Source organism: Anarrhichthys ocellatus, unplaced genomic scaffold (genome assembly GCF_004355925.1).
Source record: "Anarrhichthys ocellatus isolate YVR2014 unplaced genomic scaffold, GSC_Weel_1.0 scaffold16, whole genome shotgun sequence".
NCBI lineage: Eukaryota > Metazoa > Chordata > Actinopteri > Perciformes > Anarhichadidae > Anarrhichthys > Anarrhichthys ocellatus.
Window position 1 is genome coordinate 1792690 of NW_022280046.1, and position 13887 is coordinate 1806576.

Below are 13887 nucleotides of genomic sequence, written 5' to 3' on the forward strand. Positions count from 1 at the left end.
TGATTTTAGTGCAACAAAATGCAATCAAAAAATTGTTTGGGTACATAATATTAGTTCTGAAAGAGTTTCAAAAACCTCAAGTAGTTGGAATTTTATGAACCAACTCAAAATAAATAACCACAACTGTGTTTAGTACTGAAACGATTAACCGATTAGTGGACTGACAAAAACACATTTATTTATCGAAAATGCAGATAATCACTCGTTTAATTCATTCTTCTTCTTCTCAAAGTGAATATCTGCTGGTTTTCCCTGTTTAACATCTGTGCAAACACCACTGGGTTTTGAAGATATGGAGTATTCAAAAACAATAATCCAAATCATCGTTAGTCACTATTTTCACACTCAATTTGACATGAGTTTAGATTTCTTTTTAAAACAACATGACTCCTTAAATTGTGGAAATGTCCTGAGATACATAAGTTGACATGGGAGGAGGAGAGCAGACAGAGTGAGGCATCTGTAGCTGCTGAGTAAGAGGGTGTGTGCCGCGGCTCCGGCCCTGAGTGACAGGTATTGACCCGCCCAGCCAAAAGACGTCTCAGTGGGAACGCTATTGATTATTGCCACAGCAATAAAGGTCCCAGAAGCTTGTGAGAATGTCACGACTCTCTGCTGCCTATAGCTGCCGCTGGTCCCGACACACGAAGACAGAAGCACTTTCTCTCTGACACTTCCTAACCCACAGCCATGACTCATTCTCTCACCTCCTGCCTGACGAAAGAGAGATTGGTGGCATCTCCATTTGCATGAGTAGCTCCAAATAACCCCATTTGCTCACTTATATTCAGTAGAATCATGCAGATAGTTTTCATTCATTTTGCTTGAATTTGGAGATATTTGTCTTTTAGATTTCTGCTGCCACTCCAGTACAATGGAGGTGAATGGCATTTTATTTATGGTGTTGCCAGCAATGGAATATTACAGTTAAAAGAAAGTTCAGCAGCAACCTGTCTTTCCAGAATCATTGTCCATGCTACTCAGGATAATTAGCGGAACATGTTGTTTTTCGGTTTTCACTTTTCCAACTTCTATTCACCTCCATTGTGTTGGGAAGGAGGCAGAAATCTCAGGGCTTGATATTTCAAAACCTGCACAAATAAAACCCAAACTGAATTGCTCTACCGTTAGAGACAAGTGAGAAAATCTGTGTTTTTGTTATTTGGGTGATCCACCCATTTAAGATAAGTATAAGCCCCAATATGTGCAGTTTATCCACCTTTTCTTTCTGTCTCTCTTTTCTGCAATCTGGTCAAAACAATGAAGATTTCCCCTTTCTCTCCCCCTCTGTCTTTAATTCACATACACACACACCCACACACACACACACAAACAAACGCCATCTCCACCCTTGACCTCGCAGTGAAAAGTTATTGCAACCGAGGTTGAACTTTCCCAGATTTGCCCCCGCAACCAACGCTGGGAAAGTGCCCCTGACATACGTGTGTGCGCATGTTTGTGTGTGAGTGTGGCAAAACTTGGGGTGTCATGAATAGGAGAGATTTGACCCTCGACCCCCCTGACCTGTCCACACAAACGACCCCTTTAACCCAACCCAGCTATTGTCCGCCAAGACTGCCTTCGTTTATTCAGAGAGCCCGCCAAAGGAGTCAAAATTCATTATATACCACTTTGCTTATTATTTTCCACCCACATTTATGTCTTTATGCCGCTCCCCCGTTTCTTCACCATTCTTTCCACCATACTCATTCTCTTTCTCCGGCTCCCATCCCTCCTCTTTTTGCTCGTTTTCACAGTCGACCTCATCTTCTGATCTTGAATCTTCAGTCGAGTGCTGAGCTGACTGAGCATTAGCACTACATTATTTGTATACTTAAATTCATTACAGATGTAGCCTGACTCAATTCTCAGATAAAAATGTACCACTGTAAAACTTCCAGTCAATGCCTCATCTTAAGTGTCATCACATCTTTTGGAAAAATGATACATTTTTATCCTTTTTTACTTAAAATAGTTTTTGTATTCCCCCCAAGCTGCTCCAATATGTATTTTTCTTCTGACAAATTTCTTGTATGCACGTGCATAAGCTTGTAGTGTGATTGTAGACAGCTGGAGATGACAGATTTGATATTGTTTCTATAATTTAGATTGTTAGTTTAGTGATACTGTGTGTAATCTATCTGATTTATAATCCCTAACACGTGTCATTTAATAAATTGAGTTTTATAAACTTAGTTCAGGAACATGGACCACGCCCTGAACACAGCTAATTTCCTCCGCACAGAGTATAGCACAACGAACCTGTCGCTTCCTCTTCGACTCTGCTTTCACATCCCTCCCCCCAACCCCGTTTTCTGCCTCTCCCTCTCTCTCTCTCTCTCTCTGTCTCTCTCTCTCTCTCTCTCTCGTAGGTTTACTGGAACAACGGGGGACTCTGCACCACCAGAGCTTCCAAAGAGACGGCCCCCACTCTACAGTCTCCATTCCCCCAGTTGCCGCCAGCCATCGGACACCAACGGTCCCCCATCGCTCGCCCAACCTTCGTTCGACGACCTTCTCCACCCTCCTCGTTTCTTCTTCCCTACACCCTTACATCCCTTCATCCCTTTACCCCCTATCCCTACCCTACATCCCCCTCCCTCTACCCCTTCCGCTTCCTAAACCTAACAATCATTCCATCACGCATTAAACTTCTCGAAAACTCATATTGTTATTGCCGTGGTCCTTGTTAGTGGAAAGAGGGATGTGGCACGTTGTAAAATCATTTGCGACAATGTTCTCTACAAACTAAGATCATTCAAACTTGCTGGATGTCACCTGGGATAGACTGGGTTCACGTATTTCTTTTGAAAATCAGTCTCAACCACAACTGTCAAAGGAGTTTCTCAAAATGGGCTGCAGGGGGCCTCCAGGGGTCATTGAGGAGGTTCAAGGTGCAGCAAAACCTGTTGCCTTATGTGCAGGTGATGCAAGCACATACCAGGTACCACATACTCCTCATAGAGGAGACTATTGAATATTAAATGGGAGAATCTGTTGACCTGTGGACTGACAAATACCAGTGGCTATTCATTTAAGTGAGTAATGGAAGCTATAGCCATGATACCGTTCCTGTTCATCTCTGGCTGGCATGTTCCTTTACTGTTGGCCTTGTTCCATCACTAAGTGACCCAACACACATGAACACAACACACCTGTTTGAATCCTCCGGACTTAACCGTTAAACCTTTTGAAACTGACCCTTTTCTCAATCACAAATTACAAGTTGCATTTAAAATCTTGAGGGACCTCTTGAAAACGTTCCAATGTTGTTGTTAAGAACTACCATGACTCTACTGAATCAGTGGTCTGTCCCCCTCCCAGCTCTGTTTGGAGTCTTCCTTATTTAAATTTGAAGAATTCCAATGAATATTAGGTTGAACACCGATCCCATTGATTGTCTTTGTTTCACTGATCAAGCCTCCATTTCAGTCATGAAGCCCTCCTGCACCTGTGGCATGCATCCCTCCAGACATGCCGACACCCAACCCCACCTTCACAAACACAGTTTTAGATCCCAGCATCTTAGATTATCTCAGATCCTGTCTCAGTGTGTCTTTGCTTTCTAATTGTCATGTTATCTTTGTGAAATTTCAAATTGCGTCACAAGTGTGTGTTCCCCACCGAGAGTGTGAGGTAATCAATGAGCTCCTCTTTTAGCAGCAAATGCAAAAAAAACAACAACAACAACCTCTGTGTTGTTTCTTTGAGATCTCAGAGTGGCTTTTGACACGCAGCAGGCCTTAAACAATAATTGTGATTAACGCAGTGATGGAGGGAATGCTTAAAGATGCAATGTGTTTACATTGGCTGAATTTGTGTTGCTGCGGCTCTTCTAACTAAAGGTCCATCTGCCGGAGCTGCAGCTCGCTCTCCTCCGGGAGAAGTAGTCTCCTGGTGTCGTGAAGGACAAAACAAAACTCTTGGTTGTTTTTTGCCAGTTAATTTCTAGCAGTGTTATTTCGACCGGCTCTCAGAGTTTCAGCAGTTTGGTCAAATTCAGCGTAGCTGGCTTTTTTTCCCCCCCGAGCCGATGACTGTAAATTTAGGTTGTGTGGACCCAGTACTAGAGGTGAAATGCTGCCTTCTGTTTCTTTGGAGCAGGTGGCCAGATCTTACACACTGCACCTTTAAGTTCAAGTAGCAGCACCACAGTGTAAAAATAGTTACAAGTATGTTCAGGAAAATGAACTTGAAGCATCAAATGACGTCATTATGAAGAATGCACATTTTATATTATTACATTTGAACCGCTTTATACTGCGCATACTTTAACTTGCAATGATGCATCATATTTTGTTATTTGATCATACATACTAGTAAATACTTGTAACTCCAGAAATATTTATGTGCAGTATTTGAGAAAATGTAATTAGTTATATTCCACCATTACCCAAAGAAAACCCATAAGAGCTGACCTCAGACAGACAGCCTGTGTGATGGGCCTTCTATTGGATAAAATCCTCCCTCTGCTGGTGAGTCCCTGAAACTACAGCCAAGATGAACACACCAGAAACAACCATCTGCCTGATATCTCCCTCACCAACTATATCACATGACAGTAAATGGTCACGCCTAATGTGTAGGCTATATACATGTAAAGACCAACTCTGCCTCCTAAATGTGTATAATGTATCTGTTGATTCACATGTTATGCAAACACAATGTCACATGGGGAAAAGAGCTGCAGTTGATTTAAAAAAGTAACAATGTATCATCTCTTAAAATTGTTATTAAAACAGATTTGTCTTTGTTATTTGACACATGAATGAATTACTAAGCAAAACTGATTTATTAGTTTGTAGAGGTTTGTCTGACTGGATGTTAACTGATATACGTCACAGTTTATATCTCATAAGTGTGGAGAGATTTACAGAGAAACACAATGTTGCCAAATCACGCCTTCATCTTTTGGATAACGGTGTCAAGACTTTTCCTTCTGCCACAGAGCCAAAGCGGAAGTTGTAACGTCGTCTCTCTCTGGCTCCGTTTGGATATGATCTTGGAAAAAGCGAGCAAGCTTGTACGAGAAGCCGGGAGGCGGGTGGAGGGGGTTGAAACGTTTGAGAAAACCCTTTTTTTCTTTTTCTTGGACTGCTGACGCGTCCACCCTGCGACGTGCTTGTGCTGGAGCACAGAAAGCAGCTTCCACCATGTTACTGCACTTTCTAGTTTTAGGGGCCTTCGTTTTCCTCGCTGACGGCTACTTCTCGGAGGAAATGTACCCGGAGGAGTCGAAGATGCAGCCTCCTACGGTGGTTATCGCCATTCTAGCCAGAAACACTGCTCACTCCCTGCCGTACTACCTCGGAGCTCTGGAGAGACTCAACTACCCCAAAGCTCGCATCACTGTGTGGTGGGTTCTCCTGCATGCGCCGCCGGGGCTGTTCGTAGAGGGCTCTCCTCTGGTTTAAACCCACTGTAGCAGCCGTTCAAAAGGTCAATGACATTTAAATTAGTTTGAGAAAGCAGCAGCAGCAGCAGCGTCCTACCCCCTCCTCCCCTGTTCCCTCTGAGCCTTTCAGTCCGCCGCACTCGCTTCCTACTGTGGACTGCGTTAGTTTTTTTTTTAAATTCCCTGTAGAGCGTGTTGTGACTGATACCCTTTCTTAGCACTCGTTTTAATGAAAATAGGACTAACATTAGTGATTGAAACCCATAAACTGAACTGTCCTCGAAGGTTTTTTGGCAGTAAACGCCTCTGTGGAGTACTTAAGTGTAGTTTTATGCGTCGTAAAGTGACCCCTTATCTCATTTAAAGCTCATTCTGCTTGTACATTTATCGTTTGATTTGATAAAACTGGATCTAATAAGAGAGATCATCTGTTGCTGGGTTGCATAGCAGTATAAAATAGATAGTGATAATTATATGACACGATCTATGGCGATGGATTAACAGTAAATATGTGATATATGTAGCCTACTTTGTATAGTTGTGTTGTGTTCACAGTAGTGTGTGTGTGTGTGTGTGTTAAAGTATACTTTCCACATAAAAAAAAATATCTTCCGTCACAGTACGGGTGGTTTTATATCACAATATCAATGTCATAATAAAGAACATTTTCTAAAAATCAATTGAGAAGTTGTTAATAACAACAGTGTGTCTGTTTTCAGCTTATCCAGCAAATGACATACCCGACCAATCATAATACTTTCATACCACCAGAAAGCTTCCTTAAGAAATAGTTGGAATTGTATAAGGAAAAAGAGATCCAAAGCATATTTGAAAGGAATATCATAATGCAATAACATGGTAACTGTAGGCTGCTCCACCGGATCAAGCATGTGTTATTATTAATGCGTCTTAAAGATGTGTTGGAATTAAACCGGCATTTGAAACACATCAGCTGCTCAGTCTTACCACCTGCTCTCTCTGTGCTCCTCAGGGCAGCCACAGATCACAACGCAGACAACACCACAGCCATACTGAAAGAGTGGCTTACCGTCATGCAAAAGTTCTACCATTATGTTGAGTGGAGACCGATGGACCAGCCCACGTAAGTCCAACTATATGAATGTGTTCTTCTATATTCACAGCAGGGATCTGGGTAAGCGAACATCCTGTTGGTCCTGTGTAGATCTAAGCCGATCTTACTGACCGAAGCAACATGAAGTCAGCTTTTATAACCTCTGTAGTGCAACTGTTAACCACAGTGTGTGTGGACATCCGTCTGAGCTGAAGAGGCCATTACTGGAAATAATGTGTGCATGCCAATCATACAGTCTGACTGCTAATCTGCTTACAGTCACTGAACTCTTTAAACTGTCAGCCTAGCTGTATTTCAAGCTGTGTATAGACGTATACAGTGGTTATCATATGTTGAAACCATTCAGCCTAATTCAGTTAGTAGTAAATTATGAGATATGAGAAGATGGCAACAATATACTATAATGTCCTTATTGTAACTCTCTGTTTTAGGTCCTACGCAGGAGAGTCGGGTCCTAAGCATTGGCCCAACAGCAGATACGAGTATGTGATGAAGCTGAAGCAGGGGGCGATCAACTTTGCCAGGAAACGCTGGGCCGATTACATCCTGGTACATAATAAGATACATCTTCTTGTGACGATAACATTCAAGTCAGCTCCGTCCCTTGATTTATCTGATTCCATTTGTTCCCCTCTTTGCTGCTGCTATTTCATCCAAGAAAAAGTTTCTCTTGTTCCAGAGACATGACTCCACAATCACTCTCCTATTTTTCCTCTCTTCCCTCGGTCTCCTCTGTGTCTCTGTTTCAGTACGTTGACACAGACAATATCCTCACCAACCCCGAAACCCTCAACCTGATGATGGCAGAGAACAAGTCAGCCATTGCTCCCATGCTAGACTCTCAGGGAGCGTACTCCAACTACTGGTGCGGTATCACGCCACAGGTGAGTGTGGACTTGATAGTGATCGATCATCTGCTGGAAGGGAACACATGAGAGAGAAAAAAATACAGTGTGAAGGGAAAAGTCAGTCATTGCTGCCCATGTCTCCATAGTCATCACATAAAAATGACCTCTTTATATCAAGATCCCTCCAACACATGGGTGTCTGACACCGTCTCTGTCTTTTAAGGGATATTACCGTCGAACAGCAGAGTATTTCCCCACCCGCCAGCGTCACAGACTGGGCTGCTTCCCGGTGCCAATGATCCACTCCACCATGCTGCTGGATTTAAGGAAGGCAGGCATGAAGAAACTGGCCTTCTTCCCACCTCACGAGGACTACTCGTGGCCCTACGACGACATCATCGTGTTCGCCTTCTCCTGCCGGGCTGCAGGTCGGTCGGAGCTTGTTTGTGGTTATGTGTTTGTAATCAAATCCACAAACGTACCTTCTTTACTGTAGAATAATGTGTTTTAGAGGGGAAACCTAAGATGGTACACAATGAATGTCTCGTTTATGAATTAATTCATTGATTGATTGGTCTTTGATGCCACTCAGAGGTACAGATGTATCTGTGTAACAAGGAGCGCTACGGCTACCTGAACGTCCCGGCCAAACCTCACCAAACCTTGGAAGATGATCGCCTCAACTTTGTCCATGTCCAACTTGAGTCCATGAGTAAGAGCAGTTTGTATTCAATATTAATATTAATAAAGACAGATACTGACGGGGAATAAAACTCAAACAAACTGACACAGTGATTTATGTTGGTTCAGCTTTGTTATATTAGATTATTCTCTTGTAACGTGTGTTCCCTCTTCGTCAAACAGTTGATGGCCCTCCAATGCGCCCCTCGCGATACGTCCATATGTTCCCCAAACAGAGAGACCTCATGGGCTTTAATGAGGTAAGAGACACCGCGTTGTTATTCTGGTAGAAGCAGACATTTGTTTTCAACCAACAATGTAGTCGCAGCATCTGTTTTGTTTGTCTTTTTAGGCTGTGTTTATCATTCAGAGTAAGCATGAAGCATACTCTGAATCAAAATCTGAAGAAATTTAGTTTAAGAAAGTACAGACTTGTCTAAAGAAGTCAGGGAGTTAATGATATACATGTCAGTAATGATATGCAGTTAACAACTAATTGTCCTCCTCTCCTCAGATATATCTGATTAACCTGCGGCGGCGTCTTGACCGTAGAGACCGGATGCTGTTCTCTCTGAATGAGCTCGAGATTGACGTCAAGGTGGTCGACGCCGTGGATGGGAAGTGAGTACACTCTCATGGAAAGAATGAATACAGCGAGACCACTCAACTGGCTTACATAGAAAGAGACAAATCAATATCGACATGAGGAGATGCTGACATAAAGTGACGATTGGAGAATGGTTGGTGAGAAGGAAAGACATTTACGGTACTTACAGAAATGTGCTGTTACATCAACTCATAGTTGTGTTAAATTCTTGGCATTGGGTTGAATGTCCTCTTTATTAAGGCCATTCAGTTATCTGTACAAGGTTAAACGTTTTAAATGTGTTGCTCCAGAATCTGAGGTTTCATTGACATGGCCTCATTTCCAAACGCCCCCTGTTCCCCTTACTCTTGCCCCCTTCCCTTCATGGGAATATAATTACTATAACACCTGGATGTTTGTGTGTGTCTGTGTGTGTGCATGCACAGTGCACTGAACAGCAGTGACATAAAGATCCTGGGTGTTGACCTGCTGCCAGGCTACTATGACCCGTTCTCTGGACGCACCCTAACCAAAGGAGAGGTGGGCTGCTTCCTCAGCCACTACTTCATCTGGAAGGAGGTGAGAAGACACACGCATGATACATGGAAGTCTTTATTGGTATGCCTGAAAGTGAGAGCAAGACTGATAATATAATCATGAGGATGGCATTCTGATCGAGAGGTGGGATTGGATAGAAGGATTTTTCTCTGGAGCTCCAATCAAATCTGTTTATCAAATTCAAAGCCTTGCAAATCTTTTTTTAATGGCATTCACTGCAATTGATAACATTTTCAAGTATAGATAAATTCTAAATAAATGAAAAATGTAATTTGAAAACTGAAATTCCAAGAAGTCCAAATGTTGCCATGTAGATAATTACCTATTAACTAATAACTAGTCAGACATTTTGTAATTTTGTCTTTGCTATTACAAATACGGAGATAACGTTTTTTTTTATTTTGGTTTCAACTTGGGTTTTTCCAACTTGTAAATGGACCCAAAACAGAACACAAGCGTACTAAATATACCATGTATTCCAGACATGCTGAGTTCATATTTTCCTCCCTTTTCTCCTCAGATGGTGGACTTGCAGATGGAGAAGGCGCTGGTCCTTGAAGACGACGTTCGTTTCCAGGCCAACTTCAAACGACGAGTCGTCAGACTGATGGAGGAGGTGGAGCAGGCGGAGCTGGAATGGGACATCATGTAAGATGGACACGTTTCATTCACACAGTTCTTGTTTCGGCAGGGATGGGTGAGGTTTAGGATGAGTATGCTCAAAAGTATGTTGTGTGTGGAGGAATGGGGTCAGAGGAAGGAAAAATTCACATCCGGGAATACATTGCACATCACTCATTTGTGTGTGTGTGCGTTTCTGTGATTAAGGTCTCTGCAGGACATCGAAACAAATGTTTTTAATCTAAATCATACCGAAAGGATTAGACAAAACCTCAGACACACAACGAAGGCATTTTGAAACTATCTATCAGCAGGAAGATGGGATGTGTACTAGCTTCTTTTTATGTGTGTATTGTGTTTGCGTGACTTTCTGGAAATGGTTAGACACACATGCAGAGCAAATGCTGAAAAAAAAAAAGACAGTACTTCCGAAATGATTTCCAACACATGTGGCAACAAATAACATCAGCTTTGCAGCAGATTTCTGGACTCTGATGTTTTAGACATTGCCTCATTTCTTCTCCACCGTTGTTGTTTTTTTCGTTCTTCATCCTTCTTCCTCTTTGTTTCTCATTGTGGCTTAACGGTGCTGCAGATACTTTGGCAGGAAGCAGGTGAATCCCACAAAGGAGGAGGCGGTGGAGAACGTTCACAACTTGGTAATGGCCGACTACTCGTATTGGACTCTGTCCTACGCCATCTCCCTGCAGGGAGCCCAAAAACTGCTCAACGCTGAGCCGCTGTCCAAGATGCTTCCTGTTGATGAATTCCTCCCCATCATGTATGACAAACATCCCAAGTATGTATGACAACTGCACTGAATACGCCTTATTAATCCACACCTCGTACTTTTCTTGTTTAAATCTTGATGAACATGTTGGTGAAATGATTTAGTTGTAGTTGTTTTGTATCAGTCTTTTTCACATTCAGCGATTTTTATGATAAAACTTGTTTTTCAGCACTCCACAACCTCCCCGCCAGACCTATAAATCTGAAAGTAACTTCATAACTGCCACAAACATTCTTCCCATAGTTGCCTAAACTTGCATACGTGATAGATTAAAGAAGTATAGTGAAGTCTGTGGTTTCTTTGGAAAAAGTCCGTTTTGGCCATACTCTCTATTCTTGTCAGTTTAATGCAGTGCTTGTCGTGCTGATTTAGAACACCAAATTTCAATGGTGGTCTTTTTTTTTTTTCTTTTTTGTTCTCCTTATGATGTGAACGTTTCATGGCAGCGTGTCTTTCTGAGAATGATTGTCTGAATTTTGGGCAAAGTGGATTGCCACTTTTTTTTAGACACAGTGTGGTTGCCAGATACTTTAACAGCCAGAGGGGATACAGATGTGTCCGTGGCAGCTGCTTTTTTAGCCACGCTATTGGTATGTATGACTTGTCGGCAGGTCAGTCCACTAATGTGGTCCAGACTGAAAATTCTCAGATGAGGTAATGGAAATGGTACCGACATTCATGCGGAAATAACTTTGATGACCCCTTAACCTTTCAATAAGTGCCATCAAAATGTTAGTTTGTTTGTACAGCCTCAGCTGTACTTTGTGTTTAGTGTTATGTTTGCATGCTAACACCTTAAGCTAAGACCGCCAGCATGGTAAACATTATACCTGCTAAACATTAGAGTACTAGCATTGTCATCGCGACACGTTAGCATGCCAACATTAGCACTGTACTTAAAGCGCCACTGTGCCCAACTGCAGCCTCACTGAGCTGCTAGCGTGGCTGTAGACTCTAGTTTACTTTCTTATATTCATGTTGGCGTCACATGTGGTCCAGCCAGTCTTAAAACAGCAACATTTAAGTCCTCCCACCACTCAAAAAAATGTTCAATACTCTTCTTTCTGAGCCCACACTAACTCCTCCTCTTCCCCCACTTAACTCACGCAAGATGGCTGTTGATTGAATTTGTGGTTTAATATAAAGACATTGTCGCGTGCATTCATTGCGTCATCTTCTGAAGTTTTATAAAATATACACTTCACCTCAAGAATCTCTTTTTTTTCATTATTCATTGTCTGCATCTCTTTGCAGCCCCGACCCAATTTCTAACCCTAATCTCTCCGTCAAACGACTTTTCTCATCATCCCACATAGCAGACTAACTGAGACACATATGGGGCGCCGACTGTAAGAGATGAAATGCACCTTGGGCTGAAGGGCCTGCAAACCAGAAGGCTTGGCAGTGTCTGTGTGCTCCATCATGTGTGCAAAACTGGCTTACAGCCAACCCACTTTCTCTATTCTCTCTCTCTCACCTCTGTGATTCTAATTCGATATGCTTGACTAGTCGGCAAAGAATGCACAACGACCGCACACCACACATCGGTCCTGCTGTCGCCCGTTCACGCTAAGAGCAACTGAACTGTCTTTGGAAATCTGTCTCTGTCTCCATCTCTTGTCAAATCAGTGAATTCCAAATCCATCACAAAATATCAGTGATATTGACTAAAACAATATTATTGTGCACTAATATTATATCTCTGATGCAGGACTTATATTTCGTTTTTGTGACATACTAGATATATGTTAAAGAATGAACCACATCAAATCTATATAATCTCTTTTCACTGTTCTCTCTTTGCAGTAAGGACTACAAGTCCCATTTCACCAACAGAAATTTACACGCCTTCAGTACACGCCCCCTTGTGGTCCAGCCGTGTCACTATGCCGGCGATCCCCAGTGGGTGAGCGACACGGAGACGTCGACTCTGTGGGACGATGACGCTGTGCGCACCGATTGGAGGGGTTCCCACAAGACCCTGAAAGGGGCTGCGCCGCCAGCCGGCGTGCTGTCAGCGACCTACAAGGATGAACTTTAGTGCGGAGCAGACGTAGCCGTGGAGAACCTGCAGGTCAAAAGGCCACAAGGTCAGAGAGACAGATGCTGAGGAGAGAAAGTATTCCCAGACTTTATTTTCGGCCGCGCCACCGACATGCCCAGTGTCATTTAAACTGGACATTTCAAAGCATGTCAGCAAGAATTTGTCGTAAGAGGATCTTTTTGGTGGAAAACAACATAAGGGACAATGTTTAATTGAGGATGTTTGTAAAGAAATGTCTTTTAATACTTCTACAGATGTCAGTGCACCCTCAGACTCGTTTTTATCTTTAATTCAGACATTTTAATATGAGAGTTTATACAGTTTGTTTGGCTGATAACAACAGCTTTTTTTTCTGTATGCTTGTGTTGGTTTGTGTGCTTGTGATGATTGCATGTTTATGATGTTAATTGGACAGCATTTAATAGGACAGGGAAGAGGTGACTTTACAGGCGCTGACTGAGGCTCCAGTAGCTGCATTGTTCACAACTCCTGGCAAGTTTGGACAAAAGTCTGCTATTGTTATTGATATGATTTATTTGTTTCCCTTTGTTGGTATATCTGTCTGCTTATCCATTTCTCCATTTGTCCATCAAGAGAAACACTTGTATTTAACCCAAAGCTATACTGACCCTAATTGATATTTCCATTGGCTTCTATAACAGTTTTAAAGCTGATGTACCTCATGGTTTCTAGAGGACTGTGTAAGACTGTTTCAGTGGTACCAGATTATATTAAGGGAGTATTTTGTTAGTGGAACAAACTAATTGAATGTTTGCATTTGAACAATTTCAGCCTCTATAACGTGTTTTGATATATATTAAGTCATTCATAGATTAACTGACATAGACTACCATCTCCTCTGTAGCTGTTTTTTCATATTTTTCACTTTTAGCCACAGAAATTGGATTTTCAAGGTCAGAGTTTGTATAATATTTATTTAGCACTCCCAATTCTACAACCACCAGGTCATTCTACTTTTTAATTGTATGTTTTTGGAAGTATTAAACTGTATTTATATAGACTTAAAAATGATATAACATAATCTATATTCTTGAGCTAAAACCACAACATATTCACACTCCAACTAACGCGTATTACGCTTAAGTGTTTTCAAAACCAGTAAACATATATTATGATTACTTTAGACCACATCTTTTGAAATAAACAAGTAATTTTGGGATATAGTTGCATAAAACCAATCATGAATGTTGAGATGTGATCTCCTGGTGTCAGCTTTTGCAGAATGCTGCTACTGTTTTGGGGTAAAAACC

At 42.0% G+C, this 13887-nt stretch overlaps 1 protein-coding gene across 1 annotated transcript; it reads left to right on the forward strand.

Annotated features, from left to right (window-relative positions):
* The first annotated feature begins 4933 nt into the window (after positions 1-4933).
* On the forward strand, positions 4934-12861 carry cercam (cerebral endothelial cell adhesion molecule). Its single transcript, XM_031855941.1, has 12 exons — positions 4934-5356; positions 6387-6497; positions 6920-7037; positions 7238-7372; positions 7560-7764; positions 7929-8048; positions 8201-8277; positions 8532-8638; positions 9050-9182; positions 9682-9809; positions 10378-10581; positions 12379-12861. Exons 1-12 carry the CDS (start codon positions 5154-5156, stop codon positions 12611-12613), a joined length of 1776 nt encoding a protein of 591 aa, XP_031711801.1. The 5' UTR covers positions 4934-5153; the 3' UTR covers positions 12614-12861.
* Positions 12862-13887: the final 1026 nt, after the last annotated feature.

Coding starts and splice junctions, on each gene's coding strand:
- cercam (XM_031855941.1), top strand. CDS start 5,154: ATGTTACTGCACTTTCTAGTTTTAGGGGCCTTCGTTTTCCTCGCTGAC. Junction 8,049..8,200: donor TGTCCAACTTGAGTCCATGA/GTAAGAGCAGTT, acceptor TTCGTCAAACAG/TTGATGGCCCTCCAATGCGC. Junction 8,639..9,049: donor GTCGACGCCGTGGATGGGAA/GTGAGTACACTC, acceptor GTGCATGCACAG/TGCACTGAACAGCAGTGACA.